Genomic DNA, 23,672 nt, shown 5'->3' with positions numbered 1-23,672 from the left:
GTGTATAGGACATAATCTCTTCTTAAGTAAGGTAAGGGATGTGGTGGCCCAGTGGCGGGACCACCATGAGACCCTACATCAACTTTCCATCAGCACTTCGGACCCGCCCTCCTCAGCCAGGAGGTTGGCAAGACAGGGTCAGTAGGAGTCCTTCTACCACCAGAGGAACTACTATCCTCTAGCCCAGGGGTCGGGAACCCATGGCTCGCGAGCCAGATATGGCTCTTTTGAGGGCTGCATCTGGCTCGCAGACAAGTGTCGCCATACTTCGCGGTTCCCCGCTGACCCAGCTGCTCCCCGGTCCTCCGCCGCCCGGGCTTAAAATGCTGTCAGCCCGGGCGGAACGCGGCAGGACAGCTGGAGTCAGCGGCACCGGCGTGCTCTCTTCTCCCCCCCCCCCCCCACCCCTCGGCCCGGAAGAGGAAGTGGAGAGCATCGGGTGCCTGCGCGGGAAGAAGAGACCACACTAGCGTGGTCTCTTCTTCCGCGCAGGCACCCGATGCTCACCACTTCCTCTTCCGGGCCGCGGGGGGGGGGAGGAGAAGAGAGCACGCCGACTGGAGTCATCCGGGTGCCTGCGCGGGAGTCATCGGGTGTCAGCCGGGTGCCAACGCTGGAGTCATCGGGTGCCTGCGCGGGTCTTCCCGCGCAGGCACCCGGTGCTCTCTTCTTCCCGCGGCCCGGAAGAGGAAGTGGAGAGCATCGGGTGCCTGCGCGGGAAGACCCGCGCAGGCACGCTAGTGTCCGACGGGAAGAAGACTGCAGCGCGGCTCGGAGGAAAATGAAAATCTTCAACCGCGGCCGATGGGACTCCGCCTTCGCCTCCGCGAGGGCTGAAAATGAAGGAGGTTAGCGTTGGGAGGTGGCTGCTGCTGCCGCGAGTTCCCGGGGGGGGGGGGGGGGGAGAGAGAGTGAATGAGCGAGCAAGCATGTGTGTTTGAGATCCTGTGTGTGTGAGTGAGAGATTGCATGTATGTGAATGATTGAGAGCCTGTATATGTGAAAGAGAGTATGTCTGTGATTGAGATCCTGCCTGTGAGAGAGAGAGCATGAATGTAAGTTTACCATTGGGAACCTGTATGTGTAAGTTTGTAATTGAAAACCTGTTTGTTTGAAAGAGTATGTGTGTATGATTGAGATCCTTTGTGTGTGAGAGAGATCATGTGTATGTATGATTAAGAGCCTGTGTGTATAAGTAAGAGAGAGATCATGTGTGTCTGTGTCTGATTGACAGCTGGTTTAGGTGATGGAGCATGTGAGTATGTGATTGAGAGCCTGTGTTTAAATGAGAGAGAGAGACCATGTGTGTCTGTGTGATTGAGAGCTGATTTAGGTGAGGGAGCATGTGAGTATGTGATTGAGAGCCTGTGTGTAAATGAGAGAAAGAGAGGACATGTTTGTAAGCATGTGAATGAGAGTCTGTGTGTGAGAGAAAAAGACAGCATGTATTTATGTGATTGAAAGCCTGTGTGTGTGTAAGCGTGAAAAGATAGACAGCATGTGTGTAAATGTGTAATTAAGAGCCTATATAAGTGAGAGAGAAAAAACATTTGTATATGTGAGTGACTGAGAGCATGTGTGTATAGGTGTGTCATTGAGAGCCAGTGTGAGAGAGAGCGCTGGTATGTGACTGAGAGAGGAGAAAGTTCCAAGCAAACCACTCCACCTCCTGCTAATTCAGAACAATCTCAGGACACCTGGATATCAAACGTTCCCAGGTATGCAGAGCAAAAAAATTTTTGTATCCTTATTATTTTTCATTACTGGATCTTTGTGTCTGCTATTTTGAAATATTTTGTTGGTATCTGGAAATGTTTTATATGAGTTTTTAATTATTGGATATTCCACTCATCAGCTGTTTCGAAATATGTTCTTTTTGTTAGTACAGTTTTACTGCTGATGATTTTATATTTCTTGATTTGTTTTATAAGGATGTGTGATGTTTCTTTTTTCCTTTGTTACACTGCATACAGAGACTCTGGCTTGTTGCAGTTTCCAATTCAGTTTTTGTCTGCATGCTTCTTGTTATGCGTTTTGGTCTCTTTATTCTATGTTAGGTGAGGGACAGCACGTGATTCAGGTGAGGTTTTCTGCTGGCGTGTAGTTTCTGTGTAGGACTCTATAGCAGCCTGACTTGGTCCGTTTTCCTAATAGGAGATGTATTGGTGTCTTTAGGCCTGGTGTAATATTTTCAGAGACTTATTGTACTTTAAAAGTGTGATCTTACATAAAATGCACACATTTACTTGTATTTAGTTTTAAACATATTGTATGGCTCTCATGGAATTACATTTTAAAATATGTGGCGTTTATGGCTCTCTCAGCCAAAAAGGTTCCTGACCCCTGCTCTAGCCCCTCACTCCCAAGGCCGTCCAAGGCAGCAGAGAGCTCCCAGCTGGCACCTGAGAATGCTTGGCCCTTGACAGCAGATTCAGGCATTACTGATTTGTGTAACAGCTGAGATTTCTCAAATCCGGTAGCCTTCTGGACGAGGCTTACTGATTACAGGAGGTATCGTGAGGGGGTGTTCCCAGATCCTCAGCAGCAACTTGTTAAGGATCTCATGCACTGGGACTGCCACAATCTCCTTAGAAACCTCACAAACTGAAGGATTTCCAGCATTTTGTGCCTAGCATCTTCCTCCATCAACAACTGAAATGGGATAACCTCGGCCATCGCCCACACAAAACCTGCAAAGGTCAAGTCCTCTGGTGGAGACTTCCTTCGTTCCTTTGGAGGAGAAGGCTCTGAAGGGAAACCCTCTGAGTCCTCAGAGGAGGAGTTTGGAGTGTCATCTCCCCTCATACTCACTGTAATCCACAGGGGATGAGGCCCTAGGTGCTCGGCCTTCATCCAGAGATATGGGCACCGGTGCCAGAAAAGCTGGACAGGGGACTACAGGCCTCTCTGTTCCTGCCAGCCTTGGAGTTTCCTCGGAGGAAGAACTGGAAACAAGCACAACATAGGTCAGGGAAGCACTGGTTCCCCGCCCATTGATGTCCTCCCGGGTACTAACACCAGCTGGGTCGGAAATACACAGATGAGCACATTGAGTCGTTCCAGCAGCGGTTCCAGAAGGGAAAGTGTGGGCATCGGTAAAGTCAGTGCCACAGGCTCGATGCTCTGCACTGCTCACTCCACTCCAGCTCCCTCCCCCTTGAGTGTTATCAATGCCAGCACTGACTGGGAGGCAGGAGGGGTGGCCATATCTTTCTCGGATCCCTGAGGTAGATCAGCGATTGGCACCAGGACCAGTGCAGGCCATCATGTACTCCCATCGATGGAGGATGGCCATTCCTCACCACGGGCTCGCTTCGGGGGCTTCACGGCATGAGCCGGCACCTTCCTAAGTACAGCACCATGCATCGCCAGTGACCGATGTTTCCTCAGCTTCCCTCAGGGCTTGGCCCAGTCCTTCCCCAGTGCTGAGGCCAATGACAACTAACCAGACATCCTCGACCTGGAAGAGACCGACAGGGGCCGGTCTCCGGCACCCCAACCCACCAGCGACATCGATTGAACAGACAGTCCCCGCTGATGTCAATGGCGTGGTGTCCATCAGTGCTGGTCCAAGGTCCATCGGTGGAGATGCTGCCGATGCCTTGGTCTTCCTCAACCTGAAGAGTTTTCCATCTTACCAAGTCAAGCGTAATGTCCATTAGGGGTCATCTGGGTGTACATGCGGGAACCCTGGATGGCATGCCATGCCCCCAAGCAGAGGACACACACCTCTATAGGGCCTGAAATGCACATGGTCCTCGGGCACTGCAGGCATCGACAGAAACCAGATGAGACGATGACCAACGAAACAGAAGAGGAAAACAACAAGCAATGATGGCGGGCGGTCGAAGCTGGTGGGATCCTAGGCACCCCCACTACAGCGGGAACGGAAGCTAAAACAAACTTAGGGAAAATGCCGAAAAACCTGACTGGGGAGCCTAAGGGGGGACAGAAAGTGCCCCGGTGCTGATGAACTACTAAAAAAACCCCAATAACTGATTTTAACGTTTTCCAAGGCAATTTTTTTTTTTTTTTTTTTTTTTTTTTTTTTTAGAGAAAAAGCCAAAAGCTCCATGGGAAAAAAAAAGACTGAAGAGGGACCCCACGTAGACGCATGGGCATGCTCAGGGTGCATAGTCAAAGTTTTCTGTGCCTGGGCTCCATCTGATGATGTCACACATGTGTGAAGACTACCATCTTGTTTGTCCTAGGAGAATTGGGGATATAAATCCCCCAAAGTAGCTTTGTTATTTGGGTAAGCTTATTTTACTTGGTTTTTCCTAACATATAATCAAAATCTACAGTGCTAATGGTCACTCACGTTTTATTCTGTGCATCTTCCTTAGATTTCCTTTCCTGTAAAACAAAGAATAAGTTTGTTTATTGATGTACTCTACATTATACATTAGTTCAAAGTAGCTTCTACTAACAGAACACAAGCTATCTGCAAACATCGCAGGTGAATCCTGCCTAGACATTATGTAAAAAAAATATATATAAGATATATAAGATTAATTCAAAACATTAAAAGTAACAGACTTATTTTGTCTGATCACTAATGTTTTTTTGAAATGCTATACATCTTACAAATTCTGCCAGGAGTATGTAACCTTTGAGCACAACTGTATATATACATATACACATACATATTAGAGATGTGAATCGGAACCAGATTCGGTTCTGATTCCGGTTCACATCGTGATTTTTTTTTTCATCCGGCCCGATCGGGTTTGTTTTTTTACCCACCCCGACCTTTTAAAACTAATCTCTTAGCTTCCCCCACCCCCAAAAACCTTTTACAGGTACCTGGTGGTGGTCCAGTGGGGGTCTCGGGAGCGATCTCCCGCTCTCGGGCCGTCGGCTGCCACTAATAAAAATGGTGCCAATGGCCCTTTGCCCTTACCATGTGACAGGGTATCCGTGCCATTGGCCGGCCCCTGTCACATGGTAGGAGCACTGGATGGCCCGCGCCATTTTTAAAGATGGTGCCGGCCATCCAGTGCTCCCTCTTATGTGACAGGGGCCGGCCAATGGCATGGATACCCTGTCACATGGTAAGGGCAAAGGGTCATCAGCGCCATTTTGATTAGTGGCAGCCAACGGCCCGAGAGCGGGAGATCGCTTCCGGGACCCCCACTGGACCATCAGGTATCTGTGAAAAGATTTTTTTTTTTTGGGGGGGGGGGAAGTCGGGAGGGGGGGGGGGAAGCTAAGGGATTAGTTTCAAAGGGTCGGGTGGGTTTAGGGATTATTTTTGTGTGCCTTTTTCCCGCCCTCCCCCAAAACGATAAGAGAACCCCACGAACAATATCGTGGGGTTTTCCTATCAGTTTCGGGGAGCCCCCGATTTCTGACGATTTTGAAAATATCGTATGATATTTTCAATCGTCCGAAAAACGATTCGCATCCCTAATACATATACACATACATACACACACACACACACACACACGCTCATAAATTTACATACCCCTGGCAGAATTTGTAAGATGTGTAGCATTTTAAGAAAACGGTGATCAGACAAAATACATGTCTTATTTTTAATGTGTTTCAAATTAATCTTATGTATCACAGAATAGGACAATGGTCCTTTCCAAAGATTTGCATACCCTTAGTTCTCAGTATTATATATTGCCCCCTTTTGCATCAATGACTTTTTGCAGTCTTTTGTGATAGTTGCCTCATGGGCTTGCCTCATGCTCAGGATGAGTCAAAGGTGTTACATGTACTGTTGATGCAATTAAACCCAACATCCTCCCATACTAATGACGACTATTTCTCCCACAGCAGAATGATAGCCGTTGTCTAAGAAAGGTTTTTGTATGAGTTGTGTCTAGTGGATTTCCTAGAAACTCCAATTGGGGCAATTGGTTCAGGTGGGATTTGGGATAATTTATCTCTAACCCTAGGAACTCCAGCTCCCAAATGATTTTATGCATTGATTTGCTCGCTCCTTATATGTGTAGATGTACTGCAACCACAAGACAATATTATTCGTGATGTGGACATAAGACCAAAAGGCAGATATGGTACAGAGTTGGTGCTTTCCCTTTCCATCAATGTTACAGCAAATCTTCGATTTCTATCACCATGGGTCTATGCATTCTTCAAATCCAAGGAATACAGCCAGTCTCCATCTTAAGGAGAAGTAGGGCACCTAATGCAATCATGAACTTTTCTTTCACTACTTGTTCAAGTCCTTGGGTCTAATATGAAACAAAGCCCTCCCATTTCCTTTACTAAGAGGAAAAACATTAAATTAAATCCCTATCCTCCATCCAATGGTGGAATGGGTTCAACTTCCAGTGTCTCCAAAAGGGAGGACTCCTTTAGCAGTAGCTCTTGATAAAATGTGGGGCAATATCCTCAGAGGATAATTTGGTGGGATTATGAATAGATGGAAATCTGTACCCATTCAAACTTGTATTTGTTTGTTATTGTGTGTTGCTTTTATGATTGTTTTATTGTACCCAGCCCTGAACACTGGAGGTACAGGTAATAAATGCTTTTAAATAAAATGATGGTGAAAACCTAGCTGTCTGAGGTTATATTTGGCAAATGGTTTACACAAAACTTCAGTTTTCTTCCCACAGGGTGATTCTCCAGAAAAGACCCTAGGATGCTGGCAATGCTTTCCTGGTCTAGTCAAAAACCCATCCAAGGTTTTGCTTGGGAAGTAGTCTGTAGCTTCAGAGCATTCTACTGTCTGGGTCAACAAAAGGTCCTTGTTTATGGCAATGGGGTAAGAGGGAAATTATACATAGAGGACAGAAGTGTTTCATGGACACCCCATTCGAGTACCTCCTTTTTAATGTGGATCAGAATCCACTGTAGACAGAATATGAAGTTTGGTGATATTATCTTATCTGATCCAATGTTTCCTTGACTATGAAATATTATCTCCCTTTACTTATTTAAGTAAATCTACTCTACACATCAGGTCTAAGGTCTGATGCTTGCAGCTACTGGAGTCTTCAGAGCCGACTGTTCAGGCAGAAGATCTCTATCTTCCCTCAAAAACACTGCAAGTCAAGCGGACCACATGCTTTCCAACTCATCCTTATCCACTAATGCTATTAAGTCATCAGGCGCTGGCTAAGGGAGATCATCTGAAAGGGTCCTGACCTTTTCCAAAATACTGTGCAAATGCTGATCCATAAAGAGCTGGTAGGATGTAATACAGGACATCAGGATAGCATTCTGGTAACTTTTTCTCCCAAGAGTACGAAACACTTTCCCAGGAGGTCCTGAGGAGGGCACCCTGGACCTCTTGGCTATCTTAAGAATCAATCTATTACAAACTGGTATAATAGGTGTTATCTGTCAAATTCAAAAGCTTTTTAGAAGCAATATACCATGATGTCTTCCTATTAACTAGAAACAAGGAGTTGGGTGATCTCTCATTCTTATCCATGCTGGGTAAGTTCCTGGAGGGAAAATCCATAAACTGCTATTGATTAATTAGGAACAGTAGCTTAAGATCTATTTCATGTTTGGGCACTTGTCAGGTACTTCTGACCTGGATTGGCCACTGTAGGAAACAGGATGATAGGCTTGATGGACCCATGCTCTGACCCAGTATGGCATATCTTGTGTTATGTGTCTCCCCCTTAAGGATACAGTGGACAGGCACTGCCACAGCTTACTTTTGGGGACTGAAAAATGGGAGGAGATTCAAAAGATGTGCCATGGGCTGGGAATTCAGAGAAACAGGGGATCCTTAGGTGGGGGTGTTTTTCCTTTCCTGTGGAGGATAAAGTTTGGAAGCTTTTAGACTCTCCTTGTTCAGAAAAATCCCTAGAGCCATAACCATATCCACAAGAACCCTCAGACTCAGAATCTGATGGCTGGATCTATTATGTGGTTTCAGTGTGCACCTGTGATTTCATCAACACCTCAGAAAGAACTATTTGATGTAGATGCCTCTGATGCCAATGCAGATAGCTTAGAGAAAAAAAATGGCTTTGCCATGAGCTCAACCTTTGACAGCCTTTGAGAATCATCATCTTACATGTGGCATCCTGAGGATGTCATGATCATGTTTAAGGAACAGACACTTCTTATAGAATTCCAAGACAGAAATGACAGTCACACCATGAGCACATCAAGAAGCTGCCAGTTCTTTTCTCTTTTGTGGACATCAGATGAAAAACAATCTATGTGAAATCAAACTATCTTTTGACAAAAAAAAAAGGGCAACCAATACTGCTTCAATGCACCAACATTGGTATCGATGTGGCCATGCGAAAAATTAAAACTTAAAAATAGAAAGCATAAAAACTTTATCTAGAGAAGGTAAAGGGATAGAGGAAAAAAAACAAACTAGAAGGTACCATGCAAAAGATCTGGCTGGAAGGAAGCAGTTGAGGAAACTCTCCTCAGAAAAACAGAACATAAAGACTATACAGCCAATGCAGTCTGCCTATGCACATCTTGTGCTCAGCTTTATAGTCCCTTGTGAAGATAGTCTTTTTATTATTTAATCCAGTCTAATTCAGCAAAAATAGAGCACAAGTGAAAAACAGGCATTTCTGTGAGAAACATGAGCAGCCCAAGGCCAAGAAGCCAGTGAACAGAAAAAGTATCTCTCAGATAAGACACTAGGCAACCTTTAACATTAGCCATAGTTTTAGAGAAGATTCAGTATTTTTCCATCTCTTATATGGAAGTCCCGGAAAAGAAAAAAAAATAGTAAAGCACTTTGCTATCAATGATTGTATATAAGAAAGCTGTATGCCATGTATTTTTTTTGAGTAGATTCTGGGACAAGTCATTATTGGAACTGTCTCAAACTACTCCCAAGAACTGACTGTATTTCTCGCTTTAACTGTCTCTTATTTCATACTTTTACTTAATAAAAGATAATTGCTTAGTTACAAGACTGAGAAACTTCTTTACCAGTCATAAAAACCTGAGAGGAATAGCCCTCTGGATATAACCACAGGGAGAAAAGGTCCAATGGTGGGAAATTTTCCTGGAGGCACCTTCCCCACAGATGAACACTTGCTCTACACCTTAGAAAACCTTTGTGCTTGTCCCTCGCTCTCTTGCATTCCAATAATGTCTTTGTCTCCAACACCTCCACAGGAAGGCTGTTTCAAGCATCCACCCCCTTTTTCGGAAAATAAATATTCCCTTAGATTACTTCTGAGTCTAGCCTTTCACCCTCATTCTATTACTTCTTGTTCCAAAACCTCTATTATTCCTTGGAGATATTTAAGTCTCTCCAGAATAACGTTTAAATCTGTCCAGATATGCTTTACCATGAAAATAGCTGACCATTAGCTGCCCTTTAGAATAGCGATTCTCAACTGGTCTGTCGTGACACACCAGTGTGTCACGGCTCCCGGGGTCCCACTGCCCCGGTTGTACTTTCCTTCTCCCTTTTTCCAGCCCACACGAGCCTTGGGAAGCCTCCTTTCTTCCTGCCCCCACTGCCCAATGGGAAGCCTCGTTCATTCTTCCTGCCCCTGTACAGGCCAATAGGCAGCATCCTCCCTTCTATCTGCCAGTGGGAGTAGGAAGAAGAGAGGAAGCCTTTAATAGGCCGGTAAGGCAGAAAGAAGAGGCTTCGTATAGCCCAGGGGTGGTGTGAAAGTAATGGAAGTGTCGAACCCCGAAGAAGCAAGGACGCCAAGGGAGCTCTTCCCATGGCGGCGAAGAGGAAACCGGACCACAACCAGTCCATCCCTGTGGCAGTAAAAAAGGGGTGCGTGTCTGTCTGTCTCTTCCTGCATCTGGTGAGTGCTATTGGCATGGAAGGGAAAGGAGTAGGAGACTTGCTCATTAAGTTTATTTTTCTTGATTGACTACCATTTTAATTAGGTATTATGCAACTTCTGCTGTTTTGAAATATTTTATTGATATTTGGACATGTTTTAATAAATTTGGAGTTATTAAATTGTTGGATGTTATTCTGTTCAGCAGCTGTTTTGTAACATGTTTAGTATAGCTTTACAATTATTTCTGTATGGGGCTCTATAGCAGCTTGGCTTATTCTGTTTTCCTAATAAGAAGTGTATTAGTGTTTAGGGCCTTGTTAAATATTTGTAGTGTTGCCTTTTCAAAGATGGGGCTGTTGCTGTGTGTGTTCCATAATACAGGTGTACCTTTGTGCGGGTTAGTTTGCGTGCAGTATTGCAGATCCTGGGACTATGTTAAGTGCTATATTTGTTTCCATTTCTCCAGGTTTACACTGCATGTAGAATGGCTTTTTTGGTTTTCCATTCCAGTTTCTGTCTCCATATTTATAATTTGTGGTTTTTCTGTACTTGGTGAAGGTCAGTTCTGGGTGTGTGACGGAGGTGAGATATTTTACTAGCATATAGCATTTGTATCAATCTTATTTGTTGTGTTTTCTCAATAGGATATGCATTAGTGGTAAACTACTGTCTTTTCATAAGGAAGGCTATTGTACCTGGTAGTAAAGGGAGTTTGTTTTGCTTTTACTGAGATGTCAGCAGAACCAGAATATCTTTTTTGTATGGCGAGTTGAACAGGGTAATGCCCTAGTTCTGCTCTGCATTCATTGTTGGGGGTCCCTGTGGATGCAGAGTGCATGTTTACATTTAGCCCCGTGACAGTCACATGTTCAGTGTGTCAAACATGTGAGAACCATCTGTCAGGTGTGTCCCGACCAAAAAAAACAGGTTGATACTGTAACGTGCGGTTGAAGATTTCCCGTCAGTAACGTGCTGGGAGCTCACAATTCGGACGCGTAAGGCAATCCAGCGATACAGTCTCCAGTTTCACGCGTCCTTAGCGCTTCTTAAAACAGACGCATAACCCTTTCCGCACGCAGCATGTATATATGTAATGTAAATGAACGAATTAGCTGTATAATGAAGGAATTAGCTATTCCCCTACGATACTGTGACGCGCGCTCAGATTATCTCCTTTGTAACCCGCTATTTTGCCGCGGCCTTAACGTGTTAGTTTACCGCTACCCTCTCCTTGGTGTTAGTGTGGTGTTAGTGTGGTATTCGAAAATTAAAACGGGAATAAAGTGTAAAAAATGGTGTAAAAAAGTGTAAAAACATTGCTTACCTGCCCTGGCCCCGTCCGGTCTCCGGTGCAGCCCCAGTCCTGTCCCCTCCTCCCGAAGCAAAAAAAACCCAAAAACCGAAAAAGTAGCAAGGCTCGGGCCTGCTACAGTAGTCCCTTCTCCCTTCCTCCCGATTTCGGCGCTCAAGGCGGCCGGGTGGGCGTGCATTCATCCAGGCAGAGGGAGCCGGCGGCGAAAACGGCCTCCGGCTCCCTCTGCCTGGATGAATGCACGGCCCCCGCCGGCAGTGAATGAATGCCCGTGACGTCACGGCATGTGACTGCCTTGAGCGCCGAAATCGCACGGGCATTCATTCACTGCCGGCGGGGCCGTGCATTCATCCAAGCAGAGGGAGCCGGCGGCGAAAACGGCCTCCGGCTCCCTCTGCCTGGATGAATGCACAGCCGCCTTGAGCACCGAAATCGCACTGGCATTCATTCACTGCCGGCGGGGGCCGTGCATTCATCCAGGCAGAGGGAGCCGGTGGCCGCTTTCGCCGCCGGCTCCCTCTGCCTGGATGAATGCACGCCCACCCGGCCGCCTTGAGCGTCGAAATCGGGAGGAGAGGAGAAGGGACTACTGTAGCAGGCCCGAGCCTTGCTACTTTTTCGGGTTTTTTTTTTTTTTTGCTTCGGGAGGAGGGGACCGGACGGGGCTGCAGGAGACCGGACTGGGGCTGCACCGGAGACCGGACCGGAGACCGGACGGGGCCAGGGCAGGTAAGCGGGGGCTGGGGGAAAGTTTGCTGAGCATCGGGGAACATAACTGTCCACTTCCTGGTACCTGTCATTTCAAATGTCATTTGAAATGACATTTGAAATAACAGATACCAGCGCGGCCGTGAAGCGTTAGACCCGCGAACCCAGGATACTGTATAGGCGCTCTATACAGTAAAATGGGTTGCGCGGGCCTAACGCTTGCCTAAGGCTTCGCAGCCGCGGCATGCATTTGCATGCAATTTGAAGAGAGTACTGAGCGGTAGGTGAAGAGAACTGTGCGTGCGGGGAGCGAGGGTGCGCCTGACCCTGCCGCACTGTTTCTACCGCGGCCTTAGAGTATCGACCCGAAAGGTTGAGAACCACTGCTCTAGACTAACTATTTGGTTTGTATGCCCCTGAAGGTGTGGTTTTTACAACTGCACACAATACTCTAAATGAGATCATTTCCCCTTTCCAACTGATTATTCCTTTCCCTGTGCACGTAAGCATCCTTTTGGCTTTTACTACTCTTTTTGGTTTGCTCACTTTATCATCATCAGATCTGAGCACCCCCAAATCTTGTTTGTGCATAGAACGATTCCCCAAATGAATGACCCTACATTTTTAGCATAAAATCTTAGCTGCTAAATTCCAGACCATTTCTCAAACTTCATTAGATCATTCTTCACTTTTTCCACATCCTTTGAAAGTGTCTAGCCCGTTGCAGATTTTGATATCTGCTGCAAAAAAGCAACTTCCTGACAGGTTTTCCACTTCCACTCAGCAATTTCTAATCCAGCCTCACTTTAGAGCCCATTCCTGAGGTGTTCAATTTGCTTATAAGTCACCAATGTGCAACTGTGTCAAAGGCACTGCTGTAATCCAAGTACACTACATTTAGAACTCTCCCCGATCTACTGTATTTTAGTTATTCAGTCAAATAAATTGATTATAGTCATCCTTAAGAAATCTACACCCCATTGAGGTGTTCTCCTAGGACAGCAGGATGTTAGTCTTCACACATTGGTGACATCATCACATCGAGCCCCGTACGAAAAACTTCTATCAAAGTTTCTAGAACTTTGACCAACACATTGAGCAAGCTCAGCATGCCCTAATCCACACTTCCACATGAGGTTCCTGCCTCTTCAGTCTCGTAACACAATTACAAAAAAATTAAATAAAGACAAAACCGCGCAGGGTGGCAGGAGGGTTGTAGAGGATTAACATCCTACTGTCCTAGGAGAACACTTGTTACAGGTAAGCAACTCTGCTTTCTCCTAGGACAAACAGAATGGTAATCCTCACAAGGGCCCTAGGCAGAAAGAGTTGGGTTCAGAGCGGAAAGATTCCTGAGGAAAGACTGGCAAAATCTACTGTTACGTAGGCCATCCCTATCCAGACAATAGTGAAAGGCAAATGTGAGGGGAACTCCACGTCACAACCCTGCAGATCTCCTCCATAGGAACTGCCCTCTAATGGCCCACCGAAGTCACCATGAGCCTTGACATGACCCCTGAGCCGCAGTCCCGCCTGTGCATAACTGACCAAGATGAAATTCGCTATTCAGTTGGACAATTTCTGCTTACCAACAGCAACTCCCAATCTATTCCTGTCAAAAGAGACAGATTTGTGTAGATTTTCTATGACCTTCTGTCCACTTCAGGTAGAAGGCTAAAGCCCTCTTACAATCCAGACTGTGCAAGGCTGCTCGCCTTGGTGTGAGCAAGGCTTGGGAAAGAAAGGTAGGCAGGACGACTGACTGGTTAATGTGGAACTCAGTCACCACCTTGGGCAGGAACGTAGGGTGTGTCCAGAGAACCACCAGGTCATGAAAGAACTTCGTGAATGGAGGGTAAGTCACCAATGCCTGAAGCTCATCGACTCTGCACGCTGAAGTGATTGCCACCAAATGATGACCTTCCAGGTCAGGTACTTCAGGTCACAGGAGCTCAGCAGGTCAAAAGGAGCCTTCATCAGCTGAGCCAACACCACCACTTGAGTCCCAAGACATGGCGGGAGGCTTCAGGGGAGGTTTCAACTGAATCAGGCTGCACATGAAGCGACCCAAAGACTGCACAGAGATGGGCGAACCATCCAAATATTGGTGATAATCTCCAATCGCGCTCAAGTGCATCCTGAGTTGGTTTTCAAACCAGCTTCCGAGAGGCAGAAGAGGTAATCAAGCAGTTTGTGAATGGAGCAAGAGAAGGGGTCCAGGCCACGTTGTTCACACCACACTGAAAACCCCCTCCACTTAAGCCTATAGGATTTCCTAGTGAAAGACTTTCTGGAAGCCACCTGGACCTGAATCATCATCTGAGAGGTCAAGGGGCCGCAGAATCAACCTCTCAACATCCATGCTGTGAGAGGGGGCCCGGAGCTTGGGATGCCACAGACTGCCTTGATTCCTAAGATCTGGGGATATCCCCAAGCTGAAAGTTTCCTGGAGGGAGAGATCCCAAAGGAGAGGGAACCAGACCTGCCATGGGCAATTCGGGGCTATGAGGATCATAGTGCCCTGGACCTGGCGATGCTTCAAGAGAATTCATCACTAGAGGGATCGGAGGATACACATATGGGACAAAGCCCAGGACCAGATCTGAACTGCTTTCTGGCACAGGAGGAACAATTGCGTTTTCCCTTCCCCCCCCCTGCTTTTATTATACCACATCATGACCTGGTTGTCTGTCTGGATCAGGATCACCTTGCCAGCCAGCCGATCCATGAAAGCCCAGTGAGCGCACTGGATAGCCCAGAGCTGCAGGAAGTTGATTTGGCATTGAGCTTCCTGGGCGGACCACAGACCTTGGGTGCGTAGGCATCTGTGGAGAGTACAACCTGAACAGGGGGAGTCCAGACAGTGGGATGTACCAAAGCTTCCCTAAACTGGGTGGGTCCCCGAAGACCCTGCTCGCAGTACCCTGTCCCCAAAGGAACCCGACTCACCCACTGGCAAGTGTAGGCAGTAATGCTTCGAGAAGGTGTGTAGGGACTTCCAAGTCGCTGCTCGACAGATCTCCTGGGTAGGAACGTGCTGGAACTCCGCCCAGGACATCGCCTGGGCTCGCAATGAGTGAGCCTTGATCCCCATCGGGGGAGCCTTACCGGCGCCAATGTAGGCTGAGACTACCGCTTCCTTGAGCCACCTAGCTATAGTAGTCTTGGACGCCTGCAGACCCTTCTTATTACCAGACCAGAGAACGAAGAGATGATCCGAGGTCCGGAGCTCATTGGTCACCTCGAGGTAATGAAGAAGCATGCGCTTTACGTCGAGACAGCGGCAGCTCCACCGCTTGATTCAAGTGGAACGAGGAGACTACCTTGGGGTGAAACGCCGGAACTGTCCGGATAGAGACTCCCGAGTCCGTGAAACGTAGGAAGGGTTACCTACAAGAGAGCGCCTCTGCAAGCTCGACTCTGATAGCCCTCCCCTCGGATGAGGCAGAGGAATGAAACCTCCCTGCCGCTGCGGCCCCGGGGAATGTCACGTCACGGGGCCGGAGGGGGGAGGGACCGACCGCGGCGCGGATTAGGGGAGAGGCTGGCACCACCAGCTTCCACCCGCTCAATGCTGCAGAATAGGCTGGAAATCAAAACAGAAACCCAATCTTACCCCGAAGGACAGAAGAGGGAGACACACAGAGAAAACCAGTCCTAAGAGCAAGCCCATGCAGGGAGTGCACAGAGACCCCCCGAATTTGACAATAATTTTTTTTTTTTTTCAGACTAGCTTGATCCAAACTTTAAAGAAATAGAAAGAACACCAAAGTGGTGACAGAAGCCACTAACTAGGGGAAGCCGTGGTTCCCCACCTCACATCTGCTGGAGTCAGAGAGATACTGAGGATAAGGGGAGGGTGCACCAGCTTATATGCCAGCACCCTCCGAAGTTTGCTCTGACTCCATCTGCTGGACGGGGGACATAACCCACTGTCTGGACTGATCCTTGTACGTACAGGGAACTACTTTTACTCTTGCTAATGCCTCAGTCTTATGAAAATTAGAGATCTACCTCACTTCCTTCTGTAATCCTATTCCATGCTGTTCCCTCAGTGAATACTGACTACAAACATTTGCTAAACAATTTGACTTTCTCCTCATCAGCCTTTCCATATTCCCCCTTCACCTTTAAGTTTTACAACTCCATTGCTGCATTTCTTCATATCATTAACATATCTAAAAAAAAATAACTTAATTTTTAATAAATTACCTATTTTATTCTTCTATTTGAACCTTTGTTCTCTTGATTAGCTTAGTTATGTGACCAATTGGCACCATGGAAAAAAAAACAGAGGGCCCCCATGCAATGGCTGCAACATGGAACAAACAATCCTACACATTCTCAGAAGAGCTTCTGAAATCTTTAGAAGCTGTAAAGTCAAGCTTCTATCTAGGGTCCTGCTTGATGACATCACCCACCTGTGAGGACTCTTCACATCCTGTGTGCCCTTGCAGAAATGCTGCTGGCCCAGAATTAGCAGACGCCCATGCTATGGTGGGCCACGACTGATATACAAACACAAGCTAGAACAGTCAAAGCATGAGATATAATAAATCTGAGGATTTCAACAGTCTTCAAGAACCCCCTAGCCTGTCTGGTTTACAGGATATCCACAAAAAATACATCCATGATATATTTCAGTGATTCCCAACCTTTTTTTGTGTCATGGCACACCCAGCATAGGGTTCACTTCATAGTGGCACACCATCACTATAATCTTCTCTTCCATCTCCCCCCACTTGATTTCATCACTTTCCCTATCCTTCTACCCCCTGTATTATCACTCTCCCTTTCCATTCACCCCAATCCCTGACACCATCACCTTCTCTTCCCATCCCCTCTTCCTTTCTATCCTTTACTCTACCCCCTGGTATATCATTTCCTTCCTTGTCCCTTTACCCAGCCCCTCTAGCCTTTGTCATCACTACCTTCCCTCTTTCCCACCCTCTGGAATCACTTTCCCTCTCCCCCCCACATCACACTGTGGCACATGCGTAATACCCCAACTCTCCCCCAGCACATTCAGCTATTGCTTCTTCCTGTCCCTTCCCTTCCCAGGGTTGGTAGAACTCTGAGCAGCACTTCTCCACATGGTGCTGTTTCTTCCTCCTCTGTTGGCTTGCTTCTGCAATGATAACAGCATGAGGTCAGCATGTCCGTGAATACTAGAGAGCACTAACAGGGAGGGAAGCAACAAGAGAAGATAGCTGCTGCTTTCTGAGCCCTCTGCTGCAAGCAGAAAGGAAAAAAAACAAGACTGCTAGTGGCTCACCTTTTCATATCTGGCTCTTCTCGCAGCACATCTGTAGATCAGCCACGGCACACCAGTTGGGAAATACTGATTTATCTGCATACAATGGAGGCATTTACAAATTTCTCACATTCATACTGAATGTGGATATCCTGAAAAATCAGACTGGCTAAGGAGTAACTCTATGACCAGGATGAAACTCCCTGCACTAAATATTACGTTCCATAGAGCCAGAAACTATTACAAGTACACAAAAGCCCCTTCCCACCATGTGGGAGTGTCTCAGCTTACCTGTTCTGCAGATTTTAGTTGTTTTGCTATACGCAATTTCACACGTTTCCTATTTATCAGCACTGGAACCGTCTGACTGAATTTTACAGCTGCTACTGCTGCTTCCTTGTAGTTTGTTTCCAAGTAGGCCTAAAAGAATTACAAGTTTAATTCAGCTTAACAATTCATACTAAATATTGCTGTAAGGAAACTATAATCCCTTTTTTCTTTCTACAGGTGTACCATCTCGGAAAATTTACTCTTTTAGGTGGGCAAAAGCAATATTACTACTTCGATAATGTTATTAGATCAATGCAGCACTGAGCAGTTATACATAAGAGGAAGCCCCTGCCCCATAGAGCTTACAATACAGTCAAGAAACCCAAATAACTAAGAAAATGTATTACAGTAAACAGTTAAAATCAGATTTAGGAAAGCCAACTCAAAAGGTGGCTATTTCAAGCATACAGTGCAGAAAGATGGAAAGCATGGAGTTGAGAGGCAATGATGAAAAGGCAGATACAACCAGCTTACCCGAAGGAGGGGGTAAGCAGAGTTGCTTACCTGTAACAGGTATTCTTCCGAGAACAGCAGGATGTTAATCCTCACACATGGGTGACATCATCGGATGGAGCCGTGCATGGAACTTTAAACAATTCTAGAACTCTCAAACATGCCCTATGGGCATGTGCCGCTGTAGAAATCACCCTGCCCCCTAGATAGAGTCCCTCAGTCCTTGATATAACTAATACATGGAGAAACCAACTCCCAGAGGAGGCGGGTGGGTTTCGTGAGAACTAACATCCTGCTGTCCAAGGAGAATACCTGTTTCAGGTAAGCAACTCTTTCTCTGAGGACAGGAAGGATGATAGTCCTCACACATGGGTGAATCCCTAGCTATAGGCAGTCCGAGCAGGAAAAAGCAGGAAACCACACAGTGCTGAAGCACTATTCTCCTCCTTGCCTGTGAGGCAGCTGACCCACCAGGGGACCAGGCTGGAGAAGAGTTGGGTTCTACAAAGAAAACCATAGAAAAGATGAACACAAACTCTCCTGCGCAGCAGGTGTGCCTAAGGCAGAAGAGTGATGCAAATGCAAGCAGAAGCAAGCTCCGCATCATGGAAAATAGTACAAGCAGGGTTCCTGATAAGTAAACCCTAACAGTAGGTCTAGAACCTCCCGGATATCGGAAGAACCCAGAGATGTAGACAAGAGAAAGACTTTGAGATGACTGCACAGTTTTCACCAATGTTAAAAAGCAACCGAAAAACAAACTGGGGGCCAGAGAGCCCCCAGAAAAACTGCAGTCCGCTGACATCCAAAGGACTAAATGTGTCTACAGAAGAGTGCCCAGTTTTGGCTGGTAGGCATATAGGGCAGAAGAAACCCAAGCAACACTTGGAAGAACAAGCAGTGAACGAGGCAGGGCCTGAGAAGAGACACTGCATGCTGAAGCACCAGACCTAGCTGACCATGCAGGATAGCGTCAAGGGTTTCAGGGGATGAAGGGCAATCCCCGAAACAGACCTGTAGCCCAAAACTCCAGAGCAAGGAGATTAGACAAGCCTGAAGCTCACTCAAGAGCACTTGTCAAGAACAGGTTCATCTATCCTCTCTGCAGGATAGCAGGAAGGCCATTTGGGCAACCTAAAAAAATGAGAAAAGCTAAAAGCAGTATTGGCCAGAGCATGGCGAAAATATATGGAATAAAACGTGATGTATCCTTCCCTGTAGGTATACAGAAGATATACAACGGGTGTCTTGGTTTGTCCTCCCCCCTCCCGACAATCCAACCAGAAGTTGGAAGAGTGAAGAACACGAGGCGGCAGACCGGTGGACACCAGGGCAAGCACAAGTCGCCAGGTTGTCTATCAACCCCAAGCGAACAACTCATTGCCAAAACCAGCAGTAAGTTACCCAATGGGATAGAGCCCTCAGCCTGCTTAGAACAGCAGAAACAGAGAGAATGCCCCAGGGGAGAAATCCCTAAAATTCCACTAGGAGACAGGAAGCTGGGGAGTCACATGCGCAAACGCCGGTAGAACAGGATTTCATTACCAGCCCAGAAACCTGAAGGGCACCGGGAAAGACCCAAGGCACTCTTGGAACAGATTGGCAAGCATCTGGCTGATATCACTACCCCCAGCCATGAGTATTTCCCCCCCAAGGAAGCATGCAGTCTGGCAATGGACAATTGTTGCATGACCAAGAACACCCGTCTGCAGACAGGGAGAGCCCTAAAAGGAAAAGAATAGCTTGCACGCTACCATGAGCAAAGAGCAGTGCCTCTGTTGTGGGGTCACTCAGCCCCCAACTCCCTCAGCCATGGAAATGGCAAAAGAGTAAAAGGCATGCTCACCCATTTGATGGACTAGAATTCTCCTCACAGAGGAGGGTCCCACAGGTAAGAATGACTGCAATAGCGGTACTTATAAAAAGTCACCCACAGAGTCCAGCAGGAATCAAAGTTACTCCTGAACAGGGGAAACCCTGGAAGATCACCAGGGAGCAATACCAGACAAGTTCCCTTGAGAATAGACCTACTGTGTCTTAGAGCGACCGAGAAAGAGCCGTACCACTTGACCAGTTCTCGGGGCTGGCGAGAAACCAAGAGCAAATGCCAGTCAGAGCAGTACCACGACTTCTCCAGAAACAGAGAAATGAGGGACACCACCTCGTAGAGATGCACAGTTGGGCGTCCAGAGGGGAGCCCATAAAGGTTGCCCTGGACCCCCAGTTGAATCTCCCCTACCACAGGGGAGAGGGAAGCAATGGGATTGGGGCTTCCCGATCCCAAAAGACCTTTAAACTCCCCAGAGGAAAGTTGAGGCACAAGCACTGATCACTGAGGTGCCAAAGCAAACACACCACAGGAAGCAAGCCTCAGGTGGGGAAGGTAGCCTCTGTAATCCACGGAGGGGCCCCGCAAAACGGTCTGACAGCCGCTGCTGTTCTCCGGCCCTGGCCTCCAAGAAGATGCACAGATTCAAAGAATCGAGGCCCCAGTTCAGAGAAAAGCCTGCCAGGGACGGAGCCCTTAAGGACTTCCCCACAATGGAGAAATTACTTGCCTGATAATTTTGATTACTGTAGACAGATGGACTCAGAACCAATGGGTTTATATTCCCCTGCTAGCAGAAGGAGATGGGGTCAGGTTTCAAAGCTGACATAACCTTAGATAAACCCCCCTGCAGTGATATCAGCCCTTTCAGTATTCTTTTCAAAAGCCATTGTGGACATACTATTGAAAAACTTGATTAAAACTTATTATAACTTGATTAAAGCTTGATTAAAATGATTAAAAATGGATAACTAACTGTACTCAACCAAACAAATGCTGAATCCCAGCAAGATCATAGAGGCCCTGATCTAGGGATTGGGTGACCGCTTACCTATAATAGATATTCACTTCATGGGCGATTCCTTGGCACCGTTTCTTGGACAGCATGCTGAGTCCACTACACTAAGGAAAATGAAATTATCAGATAAGTAATTTCTCCATTTCCTAGCATGTAGCCAGACTCAGAACAAAAGGGATGCACAAAAGCTATTCCCTATCAGGGTGGGAAGCTGCCCGCGGGCCAGTTAGCACTGCCCTTGCAAAGGCTGCGTCCTCTCGGGCCTGAACATCCAGGCGGTAGAACCTTGAGAAGGTGTTCAAGGAAGACCACGACGTCGCATGGCAGATGTCGACGGGAGACAATAGCTTAGCTTCCACCCAGGATACTTCCGGAGCCCTAGTGAACGAGCTTTAAACCTGAAAGGGTAATGGCTTTCCTGCCGCTACATAAGCTCCCGTGACCACCTCCATGATCCAGCGAGTTATGGTAGCCCATGTAGCTTGTTCGCCCTGCCTCCTTCCACCGTGAAGATCAAAAACAGTCAGTCTTGCGTACAGGTTCTGAAAGTTCCAGATGCCGCATCAAAATCCTACTGACATTTAAATGGCAGAGGCGGCGGTATTCGAGCCATGTCCTTGTGCCTATCTAGGGACGGCAATGAAATGGACTGATTCAAATGAAACTCCGAGACTACCTTGGGCAAGAAGGATGGAACGGTATGAAGTTGTAACGGCCCTGGGATCATTCGAAGGAATGGTTCTCTACACCAGTGGTTTGCAACCTTTTTTCTGTCGGGACACACCTGACAGATGGTTCTCACATGCATGACACTGACCCATGATCACGGGGCTAGATGTAAAAGTACGGTTTGCATCCACGGGAACCACCCTGACCCACAATAATGGATGTAAAGCAGAATTATGACATTTCCAATACAACTCACCCTACAAAAAAAAAGATATTCTGGTTCTGGTGTCATCTCAGTAACAGCAACTCAAACTCCTTCTACTTCCAGGGTAATAGCCCTACTTATGAAAAGACAGCAGTTTACCACCAATGCATGTCCTCTTGAGAAAACACAATAAATAAGACCGATACAAACGCTTACATGCTAGTAAAATATCTCATCTCGGTAACAGACACAGAACCAACCTAACATACTCCCAGGATCTGTAGTAATGCACATAAACTAATCCGCACACAGTTACACCTGCATTTTGGAATACACTCAAACAGGAGCAACCCTATCTATGAAAAGGCAACACTACAAATATTAAAACAGGCCCTAAAAAACCAATACACCTCTTATTAGGAAAACAGAACTAGCAAGCAGCTATAGATCCACACACAGAAATAATTGTAAAACTATACTAATAAGCAGAATAAATGTTTCAAAACAGCTATGAACAGAATAACATCCAACAATTAAAAACTCATAAAAACTATGGACCTTTAGGTATCACTGCAGGAATGCAGGGCTCAGTCCTTCTACAATTTAAAGGTAAAATTTCCTTTTCTAAAGAGTACTGCAATCCCGATAGGGAAGGCACGTCCACATCTGCTAGGAAACAGAGATACTGAAGGGCTGAGGTCACTGCAGGGGTGTATCGAAGGGGATGTCAGCTTTGAAACCTGACTCCATCTCCATCTGCTAGCAGGGGAGCATATAACCTATTGGTCCTGAGTCCATCTGGCTACATGCTAGGAAAAAAAGGGTTTTGGACTCAGAAGACGTTGAAAGAAACTTTCCTCTACTGAGAGAGGAGAGAACTCCCAAACCACTATCCCGATGTCTAACCCCCTCAGGTTCCGACCAGGAACGCAGTGCTAGGAGAAGTCCATTAACGGCTATTAATCGAGTTTACTTAGGGAATAGCCACTGCTATTAATTGCATCAGTAGCATGGGTTCTTCTTAGTGTTTGGGTAATTGCCAGGTTCTTGTGGCCTGGTTTTTGGCCTCTGTTGGAAACAGGATGTTGGGCTTGATGGACCCTTGGTCTGACCCAGCATGGCAATTTCTTATGTTCTTAAGTACTCTGCTCCAAGACAGAAGCTGCTGGCTCTGAGGTGCTCTGTGCCAAGTGGATAGGACTCCACATTGGGATATCTGTCAGACTTTCACGCCAGACGGACTTGTGCTGGCACCGTCAACGGCACCGCAGCTTAAGTCAGAACCAGTGTGTGTCAAGTCTCTATACCAACTGCACCTTAGTAGATGTTTTGTACTGATGCCACTGCACCTGGTAAGGGCTGGGGTTCAGGCAGAACAAGTGGATCGATGCTATGAATACTTTCCACACCATGAATGACAAGGTATTTGCACAGAGGTTGCCCTGTTACCGGGGCATCCCCTACTCCTTTGTGGTACATTGAGATGGAACTCCGGTGTACCCTCACCGAGGAAGTCTGGAAACCAGAGTCTGAAAGGTGCCAGAGATAGTCTAAAAGAGATGGAGTGGGGCAGGAGAAAGGATCTAAACCTTTTTGTGTGCACCATATGGTAACCTGCTTCCACTTAGAAAGACAGGATTTTTATGTGGAAGGTTTATGTGAAGCTGAGAGACATCAGTTGAAAGGTTGAGTGGTTGGAGGATCAAGCTTTCAACATCCAGGCAGTGAGGGATAGGGTCTGAAGGCTTGGATGGTGTAACATGCCTTGGTTCTGAGTTATGAGAGTGGGCGCTGTGCCCAGGCGAATGGGTTCTCTGATCAAGAGGTCGAGAAGCATGGGAAACCATACTTGTCAAGGCCAATATGGGGCAATGAGTATCATTGACCCTTTGTCCTGTCGTAGCTTCATGAGAGTTTTGGCTATGAGCGGTATCGCGGGATACGCCTATAGGAAGCCTTTGTTCCAGGGGCGAGCTGTGTTGTTGCCTGTGCTGGGAGCAGAATTTGTCTACTTTGTGATTCAGTTTGGATGCAAAGAGGTCTACTGTTAGTTGACCCCAGCTTGTCTGTTTGTGTGAGAACAATCTTGTGAGAAAGGCAGTCCTTGAACACATATAGTGCATAACGAATAGCTTGAAGATCTAGGAAGTTGATCTGAAATGTTGCTCTAGGA

General features: G+C 46.8%; 1 protein-coding gene across 5 annotated transcripts in view; it reads right to left on the bottom strand.

Moving 5' to 3' along the window:
- ZNF638 (zinc finger protein 638) overlaps nucleotides 1-23,672 on the bottom strand; it is a 497,682-nt gene that overhangs the window by 246,731 nt on the left and 227,279 nt on the right. For all 5 annotated transcript variants that reach the window (XM_029594449.1, XM_029594439.1, XM_029594458.1 and 2 more), the window contains exons 8-9: nucleotides 17,288-17,416; nucleotides 4,322-4,356 (exon numbers count right to left, since the gene is read on the bottom strand). In XM_029594449.1, coding sequence (XP_029450309.1) covers nucleotides 4,322-4,356; nucleotides 17,288-17,416 — 164 coding nt within the window. The remainder of the gene's footprint in view (nucleotides 1-4,321; nucleotides 4,357-17,287; nucleotides 17,417-23,672) is intronic.

The sequence above is a fragment of the Rhinatrema bivittatum genome, chromosome 1 (genome assembly GCF_901001135.1).
Source record: "Rhinatrema bivittatum chromosome 1, aRhiBiv1.1, whole genome shotgun sequence".
NCBI lineage: Eukaryota > Metazoa > Chordata > Amphibia > Gymnophiona > Rhinatrematidae > Rhinatrema > Rhinatrema bivittatum.
Note: the sequence above shows the minus strand (reverse complement) of the source record. Positions and strands in the feature narration are given on the sequence as shown.